We start from the raw sequence: 17,970 nt of genomic DNA, 5'->3' as shown, positions 1-17,970 counted from the left end.
AAGAAGAGGTCAAATAAATTGTTTCCCTGCTTAACAGACTGGAGTTTTGTTTCTTCAGGCTGAGACCTGCATAGCTAAAAAGAGGAGCAGGTTTAAGTTTTTACAACTCCTTTCTCCTTTATCTAAAATGTAGAGGCAGCATACTCTGTTGAGCCACGGATTCTGTATACTTACGGGTCCTGTACTACAGAAGAGGTTCCTGAATCCTGTGTAGAAAAGAGGCATGGAGAAACAATTCTTTACAGGATGATCATGTTATTTAAACCTGTGTAAGTTAAGTTATGAATCAAGGCATATTTCACAGGTAAAGGCAACTTGTGACCCTCTGTAAAATGATGACACAATATACACACACCATTAGGCTGTAATAAATGTTAAAAAGGAAGAGGAAAAACATTATAGATGGTTAGAATAACATAAAAGAATTGTACAACAATAATAGATAGGTTTAATAACTGTTTTGAATGTTTAGGCCACAAGGACATCATCATTTTCTCTAAACCCCATTTCAATTATTGGTAAATCAGACAAGTTTTGTTGTGTGTTTTTGTACAAAGACAAAATGGACATTTTCATATGTAACCAGAGAATCAGATGATGGTAATGATGTAACCTTCAAACACAGGTTTGTTGTTGAAATGAAGAGCAGCTCAGCTGTTTGTCTCCAGGGTTTAATTTCTCCAATGCAGAAAGACAGAGGAAACAAAGAGACATGCTGGAGATATGAAGCGAGAGAGACCAACTGACAGGATATTAGGCTTCCAGCACAGTGAGGTACCGACATGGACGTAGAGACAAACAGGCTTCTGTCAGCCATGGGGCATTGGTTGTCAGTCTAACACATGCTTACTGTTTACACATGTGGACGGCAGGGGTGATTCCAGGATTTTTTTAAGTGGGGTGGCACAGAGGGGACCAATAATCAGTCGCATGGAAAATCTGCTTAGAAATATAGGAAATAAAACATTACATTCATTATTAATTTCACTTGTTTTAATTTTAAACAAATTGTATACCCCAAGACAATACACATTTTCTATAGGCTCATTCTGCCACTTAAAAAAACATCAACAATTCCAGTGCTGGTTCCATGGTATCAGAATTTTTGGAAAGTCATCATGGGAACATTAATTGGTCATGTGACAAGGGCTGGGGAAATTGTCAGAACAGGCAGCCAAGTGATAGTACTTTGATCCAGTGGACATCACATTTGTCAGATTGATAGCACTCTAGCCTAATTGGGGGGCCTTCTAGCCCTGCCCCTGGTGGACGGCCTCTGTAAAAACAATTCTGAGTCAACTATCTTGACCTGCCCATTGACAAGCCGTTGGACATGTTGGTTGCAGAGAAACTCTTCATAGTGTCCTTCAGTTTGAGGAGCTAGGTTCAAGGCCAGCAGGTGTCCACCCTGCAGGCAGAGCTCAATGGTTGCTTTTCCATAGCTGACCCTGACCTCTAACCATACTTTTTATGAGAAAAATAAAATAAATAAAATATTCTAGGGTATTATTCCCTTGGAGATGTCTACCCACTTTAAATAATGACATATTGGAAATTACAGTGTGCAATCAAATCTAAAGATCATAAAGTGAAGAAGACTATTACTATTACTTTAACGCTGCTCTGATTAATATTATTCATATAAACAGTGGGCCAGATGACTACTGTATAACGTGAAATGTGTTGCTTGTAGTGATGAATCCACAGGGAATAATCACTCTGAAGTTCCTTTCAGCTCTACGGAGCTCAACACCATCTTTCAGTTCATTTTCATTTTACGGCCCGCACATTTTACAGTTTTGGCTCACTCTTACTGCTCTCATCTACGTTGTTTCCAGCAGCAGCTGTTTTGATAAACTTACTTTATGCTGCCTGCTCAGCACCGAACCGCAGACAAACACGGTAAGCAACTAGCTAGTGAACGTAGTGGAGCATTTAGCTGTTAAAGAGCCAGAATATTTTTCTCAGGAATTGTTGGAGAGCAAAGAGAGCTAAAAGAGAGTGAGTATTGGACTTACATTAATCAAGTCGCCGTAAACACAACACCATATGGTGATGTTGCTCTGTGTGTGCTAGATGTGGAAATAGGCAACTGCTGCTAATATGTTCGCCACACTAACATCATAAGGTGATGAGTGTTGAGATCATAGACAGTATATAAGCTCGTTGCATTGTTCCCACATGGCCAAGAAACACTCGCTGTGTTTGTTTGGTCATGGTGGCTCTGCCTGCCTGTGATCTCACATAGCCTAGGTATACAAATATGTTACAGCTTGAGCAAGTCAAATAAATCAATCTGGTAAAGGAAGAGAACAAAACAAACATGTTATAAGACAGATGAAGTTCACTTGTCCTAGTGATACATCTAACAACACATGCTCCAAAATTCATCTGCATAAACTACACTGCAGCTACAAACTGGAGGGGAGCAGGGGAGTGCAATCAAGCTACTTTCACTTTTACCCACTGCAATAACTGTATTTTCCATTTCAAGTTTATTCTGATTAGTGCTGCTGTGTAAACCATCCATACAACCAGTCATGCCTCCTTAAATTGAATGAGTTAGCGACAGTGTGTGGCTGTCAGATGAACAATTTCTCTCTCTCTCTCTCCCCTCCTGATCTTTCCCTTCTATCGCTCTATACTCTCTAAAGACAAGGGCCTTTTTGTGTGAAAGGGAAATCATAGGACTCACATGCTTTGGAAGAGAGAAAGTGAGTGATCACAGCAAAGGATAGGGTTGTTCAGAAGAGAAGAACAATTTAGAGGAGCGGACTGAAGTCATCTTGAGCTGGATAAAGACTTCAGACCCGGACAGCTGTGAGCTAGACTGGACCACAGCGGACAGGATACATAAACATGGAGAATGGCAAAACAGAAACAGAAGACCAGACGGAAGGTGTGTCAGAAGGTAAAACAGGCTTAGTTTTTTACTGCCACTTTGTTAATTCTATCTTTCAGTAATCAATTCATTGTTAAGTTTACAAAATGTCAACATCAGAACTTCTCAGATACCAAGGTGACGTCTTCAAATAGTTTGTTTTGTCCGAAAAAACGCCCAAAGAAAGAAAGAAGTTAAATCAGGTTTTCGTTTCTTGAATGGCTGTGGATTATATGAAATGCAACAGGTTTGGCCCGATAAAGTTTCATTGGTTGAATGATGCTACAACCAAACAGAATTCATCTGATCGCAGATGTTTTGACAAAAAAAACAAGTGTCCCTCATACAACAAGCTACCAGGCTACTATCATAACATCTGCATCTGCAAAGAGCATAAAACTAGAGATGGTCCGATACCATTTTTTGCTTCCCGATACCGATTCCGATACCTGAACTTGCGTATCTGCCGATACTGAGTACCGATCTGATACCAGAGTGTCATATATTTTATTATGTTTTAACAACTGTATACTACTATCCTTGTATGGATGTGATATGATTTCTATCTTTGTTGTCCGTCTGACTCAGGTTAAACTCTTTGTAAAACATGAACAAACACAAACAATGAATGCCACAGAACTTTCCTTTATCATCCAGTTTGACAGGCAGTAATGGAAAAAGAACATAAATAAACTATTTTAACGTAGATTTTCTTTAGGGCTTTATTACGTGGTATCGGATCGGTGCATAAACTCCAGTACTTCTCGAGACCGATACCAGCGTTTTAGGCGGTATCGGACCATCTCTACATAAAACACATCTTTTCACTTTAAGAGACGGAGCAGAAGAGCAGCAGCAGTCTGGCAAAACAAGCAGTAAAAAATAGAGCCCGATCAACACTGAATTTTGGGGGCCCTTTAACAATATTAATATTTCACAGTTACAAAAACTCCACTGATAATACATTAGCAATAAGCTAATATCGACCAATAATATTGTCCCGGCTGATTTAGCTTTAGTAGGAAATAATTCAACATTGTAATAAACTTTTAACGTTTGAAAAGACTAAAGAGTGCCCGAACCCATCACACAATAGCGTTTACTGGATTCCATGTACAATGTGCCATAGCATAATGTTATATTATTAGTTTATATTATTGATGACGTTTGTACATTAATTTAAATAAACTTACAATAGGAAGTGTGAGGAACATTATGTGTTTTCCTATCAGTGCTCCGACCAATCAATGGTTTATCAGTGGTTACCACTTTTGTCTTTATGCTTGAGGTCACTCTGGGACAGTATAGCTTAATGTTGACATCTTGAAGACAACTTTTTCTGGCCTGCAGCAACCAAGACAAGTTTTCAGAGGAAATTTGTCATGCCCTATGACAGAAAGACTACATTGTTGGGCCCTGTATATTCTTTTGTTTGCTCTGTCGCAGTTAAGAAATGTTACTCAATACAGATATGGTACATTGTGCCTGCGGGCCTTGTTAATTATGCATGATAATATATGTTAGTACGTATTTCAGATGACCCTCTGCAATGTTGACATCAGCCTCGATCTGTGACATTTCCACAACAAACACAAGCTTTGTGCTTTTATACAACCAGTTAACTGTCCCAAACTGTACTGCATTTAAAAGATAAAGCCATAATAAAAGCCATCATAAAATGGAATTTCCTTGTGCAGCACTTTCTTTTAGCACTCCAATTATTTTGTAAACATGAACAACAGTCCCTCAAAGTTCTGCTGCACCGACTAATCAGTGATTCCATCAGAAGACACTTCCTGGAGCTGTTCCATTTCCAAGGAATAGGAAAGACTGACAGTTACCACGAGGCACAGGAAGATCAACTTAAAGGAGTGAAAGAAAATGATGCTCGTTCTTACGTGTAGTTTGATGAATTTCTTTTCTGAGAAGGAAAGGCATGTGTAGCCGATTCACATGACTGCAGAGTCACCCTTAAACCTTACTGTTCTAACCAAGACTTCTGTGGCATAAGAATTTTGTCATGAAACCTGGTGCAAATTGTTTTACCTCAAACACATCACATGAAGACACACACCCTTCACCACAGAGACTTTTTAGTACCGATGTGAACACTGTTCTCTTATAGTCACTCTGTTTAATTTTGTCTAATGATTCATATGATTCACAGTGTTTTTGGTTGTTTTAGTTTGTAAAAGGTATTACTGGGAGTTAAAAAGCATATGGTAAGGGACATACAGGACATACTGATCCGCCTTTCGTATTTTCGCTGTCACATGATAAACTCACAGGTGCTGCTAATGCTGCTAATGGGTATCGTAGCTTCCCGGCACCGGCAAGTTTGAAGAAGGAAACATGGAGGACCACACGTATTCAAAATCCAAATCCTTCTTCTTTGCCCAGAAAAAGAAAAAGGATATTGAAAAGAGCAAGAGACCGGCTTTTTGAAGCATGAAGCCTGCCGTAGCTGTAATATATGCTTTGAACTGCGTGTTGCGAGAGAGTTGATTGCGATATATGATCTCAATGCTAGATGGGAGAAATTCCTACACATTGGACCTTTAAAGCAAATTCAAGGTTTTTACTGAAGCAGAAAACTAGAGGAGGGTAGCTTCTGGAAAATCATCAGTGTCATTTTAATTTTGGGAAGCACTGATAATGGTACTGGAGTGAGATATAAATGCAGCGAACATCCCTACTGTGTTCTCTGTTCTGAGTATATAATTCTTGAATTCTGATGAATGCGTTGATAAATAAATACAAAACTAAATGAATTAGGTTTTCCTGTGACAGCAGTAAGGTGTATTGTTGGAAGTTTACATCTCTGATGACATTCAAGCCAGCGTAATGTGACCTTATATGTTCTCCACATAAGGTATCCATTCATTCCTTTTCAGTGTGCTTGTGAATATGAAGTCATCATATGATGGAATCAATCAATACTTTCACAAAGTGAACTGTTGCCTCTGCCGGTGCCTAATTGAGTTTTCTGTTCTTTCTTTTAGTTGAAGAAGAAAATGTGGAGGAAGCTAACATAGAAATTGCTCAGGTAATCAATACGTCTTCTTTTCTACACAACTTTAGAAACCTTTTCATGGCCAATGACTGTCATTTCATCGACCAATCAGCAGAGTTGACAAAGCTACCAGCTACCACTTTGACTGAAGGCTGGTAATACTTTGCCATGCCTCTCTTCTCATTCAAGCCTTCCCTTCATCTGTCAGGAACACAGGTCTAAACCTTTATGCATTTTAACCTTTTCTACATTAATCATAACTAACAAAAGCTGCAAAACATGACATATTATTGTTTTCAAATGGAGTTCTGAATGGGTCTCTCTGAGGCCAGTAGTCAACTTTTAAACATTGTAGCGTTTAAATTTGTGTACACTGTTACTCACTTCTTCAAAGGAACCAACCAGATTAGCTTAACTTGCAACTGATTAATTAATCAAGATTTATGAGGAATCCATACTGTAATGGCTCTTTAGATCTGCAACCCAACATATAAAGACGTAGCATGTTGACTACTGATAGCATCAGAAAGGAAAGAGAGCAGAAGGCAAACCGACAGATCTTCTATTCATTGGGCTGCCTGATGCCTTTCACATGACCGAGAGAGAGCGAGCAAGAGAGAGGTGGAAAGATTGGACGAGAGAGAGAGCTGCTTCAACCCATGTTATGTTCCCATGAGCTGATTCAGTTATGCCTGCTGAATGAATTCAATCAGCTATGAATGAAAAACTGCAGAGAAAAGGGGAAGATGATGAAGAATCCACTACTTAAAGAATATAATTAAGAAAGGATGTAAACATTTGTTTAAAAAAAGCAGGAATAATTATGTAAGACATAATGATGATGATGAAGGGATGAATGTAGGCTGCTGAAAGAAAATGTTCTCTACTATAAAATAAGTCTGAAAAGACCCAAATGAAGATGCACCAAAACCAAAATAAGATAGAAACTGATGGAAAAACAAGACTCGTAGACCTAAAAGACAGAAAAGAAAAGCGGATGTTAAGAGAACAAAATGCACATAAAAAACACTGAAAACAACTTCCCCTAGAATACTGAAATCAAAATAGCTGATGAAATATAAACAGCACAAAAAAATCCGAAAAACAGAGAAGCAGAAACATTGCTAAAAGAGCGAGTAAACATCCCATAGTGGAGTCCTGATAGTGAAGCATTTCTTGGGTTTGTATGAAAAAATTAACTTGTATTTGAACTATTTTACCATATTATTAACCTGTGCTGTATTAATACCTCCCTCATGAGTGATGTAGCCTATTTCATCTTTTTTGTACTGCTTGTTACTGCTTTGCATGGTTGAACGGTGCAAGAAGATGGCTCGGGTCTGTGTTTCTTGGCTGTTTTGATGCTTGCATGGCTTCTTATACTGAACTGTTGATGTGTAACTGTGCTAATGTCTTGCTGCTTCCTCTAGCTCTGCATGGCTTACTGAGAAAGCTTATTTGTTGTTCTACCTGTCTGTATGGTGTCTTGTTGACTTCTGTCTGTATAGTTTAACCTGTACTAATGTCTTTCGGTTTCCTGTTGCTCTGGTCTAAAATCATCTGGCCAAAGGACTACAGTTGAAAATTAGCCGGCTGGCTAACACCGGCACATTTACAGAAATGTTAATTAATGTGTGTTGTCCTTTATAAAATAAAGAATAAGAATAGAGGAATTCAACAACAATTCATAGATAGATTATAAGACTCGTGGCCTTAAAATGACGAAACAAATGCAGAAAATGAGGGAATTTAAAATAACTCAAGTAAATCCTTGAACACACCACTAAAAACATGACGTATTCCTTTGCTTCTTGTGGTGCAGCTGCAGGGCCTGGTGGCTGAACTGCGCGAGGGGCTCCATGCTGCTTTGACGGAGCTGTGCGAGCTGCGTCAGAGGGACCACGGCCTGGAGGAGAAGCTCCAGGCCTACCAGACTGACGTGGATGATAAGATCATGGGCCTCAAGAACTTGCTCAACACTTTCAAGGTGCTGGAGATACCACTACACAGTGAAAACACACGCACGCACACACACACACACACACACACACACACACACACACACAGTCTATTCTTGGTGAGATGGAGAGGCCGCTGTAACATAATTCAGAACATCTGACTGGAACTGTAAACTAATTTCATTTATTAGATAGGAAGGCAACTCTTTCAGACTACTTCAGAAATACTGACAGGCATGTACATCTTCTTCCATGTTGTAGGATTTGTGGAATTTACCATTTCCTGTTCATTACATTTATCTGCACAGACACAAACACACCAACTTCATAAAACCACAAAAGGGTGATTCATTCATAACATCATGATTTTTTTTTTTACTTTCACATGATGCATCAGGGTATATTCTTTTTGATGGCTATGTGGAATATAATGGAAGATTGTTAAAGTTGAACATACACGCACATGCCAGCAACAGTATAATAAATGTGTATATATATGTACGTTGTTTCATATTTGCCATGATTACCACACCTCAGATGGTGCACAGAACTATTTTCTTTAGTTTTAGTGACATTTAGAATACATTTCCCATAAATCAACATTTTTTTAATGCTTTTTTGTGTCTGTGGCTTCACTTAAGAAGTTCTCCGTGTTGAAAGACATTTTTCCACCTGCTTTAGTAATAGTGCTTTAACTCTAGTTGGTCTGTAAGAAAAATGCTATCTTCTTTATTGGTGCACTCAGCTCCCAGCAGATTTCCCTCCAAATCCTACCTGGCAGCTCACAGTGTAAAATATAGCACTAGCACTTTTAGTCTTGACACTAATGCAGTTCCATGGTATAATCTGCTTGCAGGATGAGCTCAATGTGGCATTGCTCCACATAAAGGATGTGTCGAGCAGACAGAGGGAGGTGCAGAAGAGGATAGAACTGTTTCAGTCGGAAAACACCAGAGATATCCTCTCTGTTCCACAAAGGTAGGGCAACATATGAACATACGTAAAAGGGATGTTCTGTAGATATACACAAATTTGTTTCATCCACAAAAATACATTAGAATCATATTTAATGTCACACTATTGCACTCTTCTCACGTATTTGCTGGTTTGATTATGTATATGCACATACGTGTAGACCTCTAGAATGCCTACTAATGACATCAAAGTGCTGCTGAGCTGAATTATGTTGTGTAACTTGTTAAATAAGTTGTTTTTATCTTCTTTTACTTGGGTCCCAGCCAGCTGGACCTCAGTGTTATTCAACACTTCTTTTCCAGTCTGCCAAATAGCAGCTCACCACAGAGGAGCACCACATCCACACAGAGTGAGTCTATGTGTGAATGTCATTCACGTCTATCCACTAAACTAGAAGGGAAGAAGCGTAAGTGAAGAAAATTAAACAACAGATATATAAAAGCCATTCACTCACATTTATGCATATATATGTGTGTGTGTGTGTGTGTGTTGCAGCCTCTACCTCTGAACAGGAGGCTCAGCAGCAGCAGAGAGGTTGTCCGTCCCGATCTCCAGCGTGGGGAGAGAGGAAGAACAGCAGAGACGACACAGAGACCAGCCAAACTGAAAACAGTAAGAAATATATGTGTTAATGCAACTAATGATAATACCACCACTGCACTTCCATTACCACTTACCACCACGAGTCACTACTACTACTCACAGTTTGCTCAGTAATGCCACTACACACACAATACATGTCCATTCATTAAATAAATTTGCCCAGCGACCAGACGAGAAGATCAATATCACTCTCATGTGTGTCCATTAAATGTAAGACTACAGCCAGCAGCCAGTTAGCTTAGCTTAGCATACAGACTGGAAACAAGGGGAAATCTAAAGTAATCACTAATACTCTTATACTTAACATAATATCTTGTTCTTGAAGTTTTCTTGTCACCTTAGGGTTGCCAGGCAACCAGAGTAGGCTCCAGGAAGTCACTACGCCCGCTCAAGAAATAGGAACCATAACAGCACAAACTGTCATTTTAAACTTCGTTTTTGTACGGATTAAACACACAAGCTATGTGTTATTTAATTAACTTCAGAGCCACTGGTAGGTGGATTGTCTTATCTTTGGACAGAGCCAGGCTAGCTGTTTTTCTGTGTTTCCAGTCTTTATGCTAAGCTAAGCTAACTGTCTCCTGGCTCCAGCCTCAAATTGAACGGAAAGATATAAGTCAGATGAAGTGTATTTTCCAAAATGTCAAACTTTTCCCTTGACTTGAACAGATGTTTAAGTACATATGGCAAAAAAATATATAGTTTTAGTTAACAACAACATAGTTTTAGTCTTATATTATGTCTCTGTGTGTGTGCAGGTAAAAGACAGAGAGTCGCTCTCGAGTTGCTGGAGTCAGAGAGAATTTATGTGTCCCACCTGTCTCTGTTACTGAAGGCCAACATCTCCTTTAATGGATCAGAAGCTCTCACCTCCAAAGACAAACGGTAAGCCTGCAGTGCAGACACACAAAGACAACCGAATTCAGTTAGACAAAAATGTTGAATTTCTCAAAATCTTACTTGGACATCCAAAACACACCTAATTGAAATGAACCAATAATAAAAATTGAGGTAATTTAATACTTTTTCTCTGTAGACAGGTCTCAGTTAAACAATAAGTACATATAAGACCTTTGGAAACGCAGAATGACCCAGACATCGGCAACCTTATCCGATGTCGAAAAGATCTCTCTATATTATGAGCCATAAACTTAATAAATATCACATATTACAGTGATTTCTATATTTGTCTATCACTAACTAACTAATCCACATAAACACACACACACAACACTCACACAACACTTATTCCAGGAGTGGCTACCGATCTAATTTCAGAGCTTACAGTGAGGGGATAACAGGAAATAAACTAATTAAATAAAATCAGGTTATAAACACCAGTGAGACAGAGAGGATACTCTTTTAGGAAAGACTCTACACAGCTTGCTAATGTAATCAGTGCTTCAGCTTCAGCACGTGTTCCCAATGACCAAAAGCGCCAATGAAAAGGTGCAAATGCCAAACTGGGTCCTAATGATTGCATTTGTTTTAATCCGATTTACCTGCTGCCAGATGTCTGCCACATGAGATGGCACAATACTTGTCACAAAGCTCAGTATATTACATAGGTCAAACATGAAGGATGTTTGCAATTTCCTATGTATATGGGCCGGTTCTGGGAGCTGAAACAATATTCACATTCTGAAGAAAAAAATGAAATATTACAAAAACGTGCATTAAAACCATTTTCACGTGTTGGCTTCGCACGTCATTTTTCTGTAAGACAAGAACAGTTTTCATTCTTATTTTATCATTTTGCACCTTCTCTTGTTCTTTGTTGTTGCATCAAAGAAAGTTTTCTCTGTGTACCCTCTTCTCTCTTTCTCGCTGTCTTTAGTCCATTTCCCAGCACTTTGAGGTTTCTGATCCAGCAGCACCTTGAGCTCCTCCATACTCTCCAGGAGCGTGTGCTCAAGAGCCAGTGGCAAGGCATCATGGGAGATGTGTTTATGAGGCTTACCAGCAAAGAGGTAAACCACAAATGCAAATTTTGAATATAGAGAGTAATTCTTATGTGTATTTTACCAACTTTCACCATTTGTTTGAACAATTTGTAAGGTCAAAATGAAGTTGCTTTACAAGACACTAGCGCATAAAGATGCTTGTGCTAGCTCGGGTTGCTGGCTGAGCAGCTTGTGCAACAGATAGCTTCACTTCTTTGCACTTTTTTACTTCTTTTTGAAATAATTTAACCACTGTTGACAAAGTATATTAAGGAATCGTTTGGTATAATGCAATTCTATACAACACAACTACCCCAAACCACATTCTCCAAAATGACAAAACCCACAATGCACAGTGCTGTTCCAGGCTATTTAATGTGGAGGGGTCAAACGTTTTGGTCTTGTGACTGGCTGTTTATAATGAATCTGAATCACTTTGGCAGCCATGACGGACATTACAAGAAATGTCAAATTCCAGCAGAGCCATGTTGAAAGTTGGAGAACAGATGTAGTACAGAAACAACAGTGATTCTTGTTACCACTGTACACAATTACTGATACTAATCCTTAGCTAAAATTAGACAAAATTACAATTATTTGAAAGATTTTGAAATAAAAAGAATAAAAGAAAATGAATCCTCTAATTACAAACTTATCAAAATATTATTACATGAAAGATATACGGTTATTGGACTTTTGTAATAGTTTTCCTTCTTAAAAGTCCCCCCCCTCCTAACTAGTCAGGGGTGCCTAACATCTCTCCTTCTTTCTGTCCTCCTACAGAGTGACTTCTTGGACTTTTATGTGTCCTACCTGAAGGAGCTTCCAGAATGTCTGTCAGTCGTCACCATGCTTGCCTCCACCTCAATGAAATCTTCTGCCTTCCCGGAGGTAACACAAAAGGAGACATAATGAGATCAGGACAGGAAGTGATGTGATTGGCTATGATATGACATGAAAAGGATAAGACAGTAAAGGGATGAAAAGATAGATACATGGATAGAAAAAGCATAATATTTCTAAAAGTTACATGACAGTATGGTAATTCAGAATATGTCGAAACTTAAAATACCAACACCAGCATCCCTGTCATTCCAAAACCACTCACACAGAAATGCTTGAGTGGCTGTAAGTTAAATATGTAGAAGCCACTTTGGCTGGTAACCCAAAAAGTTAATATCAAGCCCTGTTTGTGTACGTACCATAGCTACAGATACAGCTGAATAAAGACACATTGCTTATACCTGCCGTACTAACTGGTTTTGTTCTTCCATCCTGACTGGCTGCACGGTGCTTCTATCAGAGTGAAATAACGGGTGATGAATCCAAACCCTCCCTCCACACTCTGCTCCTTCAGCCGGTTCAGAGGATCCCCGAGTACCTGCTCCTGCTACAGGTTGGGTTAAGGCACACTTTAAAATGCCATACACTGTCAATTTAAAGGTCCCATGGTGCTCTTTGGATGCTTTTATATAGACCTTAGTGGTCCCCTAATACTGTATCTGAAGTCTCGTTTATATAGACCTTAGTGGTCCCCTAATACTGTATCTGAAGTCTCTTTTATATAGACCTTAGTGGTCCCCTAATACTGTATCACAAGTCTCTTTTATATAGACCTCATTGGTCCCCTAATACTGTATCTGAAGTCTCTTTTATATAGACCTAAGTGGTCCCCTAATACTGTATCACAAGTCTCTTTTATATAGACCTCATTGGTCCCCTAATACTGTATCTGAAGTCTCTTTTATATAGACCTTAGTGGTCCCCTAATACTGTATCTGAAGTCTCTTTTATATAGACCTTAGTGGTCCCCTAATACTGTATCACAAGTCTCTTTTATATAGACCTTAGTGGTTCCCTAATACTGTATCACAAGTCTCTTTTATATAGACCTTAGTGGTCCCCTAATACTGTATCTGAAGTCTCTTTTATATAGACCTTAGTGGTCCCCTAATACTGTATCTGAAGTCTCTTTTATATAGACCTTAGTGGTCCCCTAATACTGTATCACAAGTCTCTTTTATATAGACCTTAGTGGTTCCCTAATACTGTATCACAAGTCTCTTTTATATAGACCTTAGTGGTACCCTAATACTGTATCTGAAGTCTCTTTCCCGAAATTCAGCCTTGATGCAGAATTACAGCCACTAGAGCCAGTCCCACAATGAGCTTTCCTTAGGACGTGCCATTTCTGTCTGTAGCTATTGAGGAGGAGAGAGTGGGGGGGCATGATGTCTCTCTCTCATCAGTGGGCCAACTTCTCTGGGCAGCAAGGCAGAGAAAGGGGAGGTAACCTTGCTCCTTATGACCTCATAAGGAGCCAGATTCTAGATCGGCCCATCCAAGCTTTCATTTTCTCAAAGGCAGGGCAGGATACCCAGGGCTCGGTTTACACCTATTACCATTTCTAGCCACTGGGGGACCATAGACAGACTGGGGCAACGCATATTAATGTTAAAAAAACGAATAAAGTGAAATTTTCATGCCATGGGACCTTTAAACTCAATCATCACAAAGTACATTTCATACATGTAACAAAAATGCCATGCACTTATAATAATAATAATTATAATTGAACAACAAATATTGATGCATGAAGAAAGAAACATGATCATGGAATGGAAACAGAAAACTATGTTTAATATCTCATTGAAGCTGATGAATCTGAAGACTACTTCTGCTCAGAGATGTGTGAACTTAAATAAGTACGTTGTATATCTGTGTTTTTGCAGAGGCTGCTAAGGCAGACACACGCAGAGCACCCAGACTACTACCTGCTGCTGGTGTGCATCCAGCAGTTCAGGTCCTTCACGGCTCAGTACCACCACCTCCTCCAGCACAACCAGGAGCTTCTGCTGCACAACCGCAAAGAGGTGAAGAGGTCAGTATTACCACTCTACAAAAAAAATAGCATAACATGTTAAGAGGTTAAACAAGACTTATTCCCACTGTTTGAACCTAACAAAATAAGGGGATCTGCGCTGCAGGTCTACCATGAAACAGCTGTTAAAGACAGTAGAAAGTGGGATTCCAGCTAACAACATTGGCTCACCTTACCCTTGCAACAGTGCCACGTTGTGAGTATTTTTACATTCTTAACTACCTTCCTATTTGTTGCTGGGCAGGTAGCATACAGTGGGTTTATCAGTGTTTTGCCATAAAAAAGGTTGATGAATCCTCTTATATGAATCATCTATCCCTCAAAGAGAACATGTCAACCAGGTGAAGCGGAGCAAGCAGCGTCTCCTGGAGCAGATCCAGTCTCATCATTTCCAGGACTGGGATTGCGACCAGGAACCCGAAGCTCATTGTTATGACACAGAGTGGCCCTCCCAGCTCCAATTCTTCAGCCCCGAGCTGGACTCACGGAGCCACAAACCAACAGGTCTGCAGTCACAGAAACTTCTAATTATACATGTATCTTTCCAGGCATGCTGGGTGTGTTATTTGGTAGGCTTGTGATTCAAATGAAGTGCTTGTCAGATTGTCAAACAGCTTCTGACACACATCTGTTTTATCATTGTAAAACTCACAATCGGACACACATGCCCACTTCACGCAGCTGATGTATTGTGTCTCTCTATGACTACAGGCTTTTCGTCTATCAACCAAATATGGCCATTTGGCACAGGCATAAACACATACCTTTAGACGTGTTCAGACAACACTTCTTCTCAAGCATACTGAACCTTTTAAGTAGCATACTTGGAGTTGGTATGAATTATGTCTCTTGCTTAAGAACACAACAGGGTGACTGCTTGCCAACACAGGGGTTTAACCCTGGTCTACCCTGGTAATGTAAGACCTGCCAAGTCATTACATTGTGTTGCCCAGTGACAAGAAATAGGAGAAGAGTAGACTTTTAAAAGGTCTTATGCCAAAGTCTAACCCCCAGTGAAATCAAACATTTTCTGGCAAACCCTTAAGTCCAAGAAACAGGCCTCAATGTCTTGGGTCAACAAGACAGGGTACACTCAGCATCTTGGCACCCTGGGCTTTGTAGACCTGTTTGTAATTATTTTTTTTAGGTTTTTCATGTTGCTTTATGTATCCCAATATACGGATTCGGCAGAAACCGATATGCAACTCTTAACCCTAACCCATGTTTTGGGGCAATTGCTCCAACGGTCAACCAGTGAACCAACCTTTGGCTTTCAGGTCTTGGCAGTATCCCAGAGAGTGAAGCATCTGAGAGGTCCATGTCATGCCAGCATCATCTGCCCTCCAGACCTGCAGACTTCCGTCAGGTTCAACCGGGTTCCGCTTTGGCCGATGCCCTCGGAGAGTTCCTTCTCCCTCCAGACCCTCCAGGGATGGAGAGCCTCTATGAAGAGGACAGAAGTTCCCTTCATGATGTCTCCATGTTTGACCGCTGCTCCTCTGCCTCTTCAGATTCCTCTATTGACATTGCTTTTGTGAGGTGCCCCAAAGCCCCTTCAGCATCACATCACGCAATGGCAGCCAATGTGTCAACAACCCGAGATGTCTTTGGCAATGGTGGAAGCCATGGGAATGGTTACAAACTGCCCAAGCGAGGATGTGTATCTCCGGATGAAGCTGTAATGATGCGCCGCAATCAGCATCGTCCTCTTCAGGCCAGCCAGCGTAAAAGCAAGGTGAGCATGTATGTGCTTATGTACATAGAGAGAAAGATTCTACAGTAAAATGCTTCTTAAATGTGTAAAAATCAAGTATCTTTTCTCTGCTGTCTAGTCACTGAACGGTCTGCAGATGGACAACACAGTGAGTTGTCTTGATGGTAGTCCTCTATCAGACCACCCCCAAAGGTTGGGACTGGGCAGCCATGCCAAGCTGGAGCGCCAGGGCAGTAAGGGCAGCAAGGGGTGTCCCACCCAATCCCGTAAGGTCCACAACCCCTTGGGGAACAGAGTGGATATTGACAAGCACAGTGACGATCTTCATGGACTGCTCAGCATTGTGGGTTTCAGCAAATATGGCAAAAAATCAATATGTCTTTACCTGATAGATGGTGTCAGTTGAACATTGAGCACAGAATGAATGGTACCAAATGTAATCAAACCATAATTGAAATAAATCTATTGTTGTGCTTAACCCCACCAGGACTCCGGGTTCCAATCATGGGGGGACGATTCAAAATGGAGAGGCGGGACAGAGGAGAATAACCACACCCCATTAAGCGAGAGGAGTCGGAAGCAGGACAAAGGAGGCTTCAGGAGCTCGTTCAAGAAACTCTTCAAGAAGAAGTAAGAATGGAAATGAGCACAGGAATGGCTTGATACTCTAGCTGTTTTGACTGATTGTGAAACGAGGGAAGCACATGGACACTCTGACGTGGAAGAATCAAACTGACCTCCGTGCTTTCTTTCCAACAGGAGCAGTGATGAGAAGAAAGAGAAGGGAGGTGAGAAAACACCAGAAAACCAAAACAACGGTGAACATGAGACACCGGGGAAAAATCCCAAACTGGTACAGCTGGAGATAAACCGTGGCACAGCTGTATGAACACCACTCTATCACACACAGACTGATCAATTAGAAAGTGTAACACATACAAGTTTAAGATACAAACCAAGGTTGTTTTACATTTACAACTGCCATATAAATGCTGTACATGTATAAGCCATTTAGCTAAGCAATTTTTCCTCTCATCATTTCCAAATATAAATGTAAATTTAATTTGAAAGACAAAATCCTGCCCCTGGCCTTTATACTGAGGGAAAGCATTTGACAATGCTGTGGACGCCATTTATCAACAAAACAGTACTGCAGGTTTTAGTCTTTGTAATAGTAAGAGTATAGTAACGCTTGCCCACACTAAGATGACACAGGAGGATAAGGTCCTTAGATTACATTTGTTTTGAGTCATTTTAGATTAAATGTGACTATGCAGATTAGACCTTTTGTTAATGATTTGGTCACAAATGTGTCCACTAGAGGGCATAGTTTAACACAATACATCCCCATACTGTAAATAGCTCTGCTGTACCTCCAGTTTTCCAAATCTTTTTCAGAGAACAAACTCCTTTTGTTTCCCTTTTTTTCCCAAGGTGCATCATTTGTACCCCAACTTTCAAATCTGTGCAAAGCTAATATAGAGCCTGTTTTGAAGTGTTTAAAGTTTGATATTGACAGATGGTTCCCCATTTGTCTTTCATTGTGGGAGAATAGCACTCTAAACATGAGTGCTATTCCTAAATTGGACTATTGCACCCCTTAACCGGCGCCGACACCTGTTTCTTCAGTACAACTGTCTAACAGTTGTCTTAAAGTCTTAAGCCATAACCAGAAATTATTATATTGTGCATTATATACTCAGGAGAAAAAACCTTAAGCTGTTAGTTGTTATTTTGTGCATTTTGTTTCAAAACAAAACATTCAAGGTTTTTCTTTGACATTTTTTTTCTATGCATTGAACAGAACTGCTTTGTTAAGAGATGAATGTGACAATCAAGACACATCAGAATTGTTCGATAAAGGTCCACACTGAAAATGCATTATGTTGCTCAGCTGGTTCCTTTTCCTTGTATCACTGGGTTATTAAAATTAGCTATACAAATTAAAATGGACTTGACTTGGACATACATGTGGTTATAAACAGGCTATTATCATTCTAGG

The 17,970-nt window shown here is 39.9% G+C and overlaps 1 protein-coding gene across 2 annotated transcripts; it reads left to right on the top strand.

The window, feature by feature from the left end:
- Positions 1 to 1,709: 1,709 nt before the first annotated feature.
- arhgef33 (Rho guanine nucleotide exchange factor (GEF) 33) lies at positions 1,710 to 17,970 on the top strand. Of its 2 annotated transcripts, none has more exons than XM_028603886.1 (18): positions 1,710 to 1,902; positions 2,655 to 2,911; positions 5,884 to 5,927; positions 7,717 to 7,881; positions 8,709 to 8,830; positions 9,091 to 9,176; positions 9,323 to 9,439; positions 10,189 to 10,315; positions 11,268 to 11,400; positions 12,157 to 12,264; positions 12,677 to 12,769; positions 14,106 to 14,254; positions 14,361 to 14,450; positions 14,580 to 14,758; positions 15,532 to 15,989; positions 16,087 to 16,311; positions 16,456 to 16,598; positions 16,728 to 17,970. In XM_028603886.1, the coding sequence occupies exons 2-18, from the start codon at positions 2,860 to 2,862 to the stop codon at positions 16,855 to 16,857; spliced, it is 2,421 nt and encodes an 806-aa protein (XP_028459687.1). In that variant the 5' UTR covers positions 1,710 to 1,902; positions 2,655 to 2,859; the 3' UTR covers positions 16,858 to 17,970. The 2 variants fall into 2 exon arrangements, with proteins under 2 accessions (XP_028459687.1, XP_028459688.1); XM_028603887.1 differs by lacking the exon at positions 1,710 to 1,902 and adding an exon at positions 1,911 to 2,001.

Source organism: Perca flavescens, chromosome 17 (genome assembly GCF_004354835.1).
Source record: "Perca flavescens isolate YP-PL-M2 chromosome 17, PFLA_1.0, whole genome shotgun sequence".
Classification (NCBI taxonomy): Eukaryota; Metazoa; Chordata; class Actinopteri; order Perciformes; family Percidae; genus Perca; species Perca flavescens.
The sequence above is the reverse complement of the archived record's forward strand: the minus strand, read 5'-3'. Positions and strand labels throughout refer to the sequence as shown.

Excerpts from the sequence above, each read along its gene's own strand:
- arhgef33 (XM_028603886.1), top strand. The coding sequence starts at position 2,860 with ATGGAGAATGGCAAAACAGAAACAGAAGACCAGACGGAAGGTGTGTCA. Across the intron at positions 2,912-5,883 it reads GACGGAAGGTGTGTCAGAAG|TTGAAGAAGAAAATGTGGAG; the intron begins GTAAAACAGGCT and ends TCTTTCTTTTAG. Across the intron at positions 15,990-16,086 it reads CCAGCCAGCGTAAAAGCAAG|TCACTGAACGGTCTGCAGAT; the intron begins GTGAGCATGTAT and ends TCTGCTGTCTAG.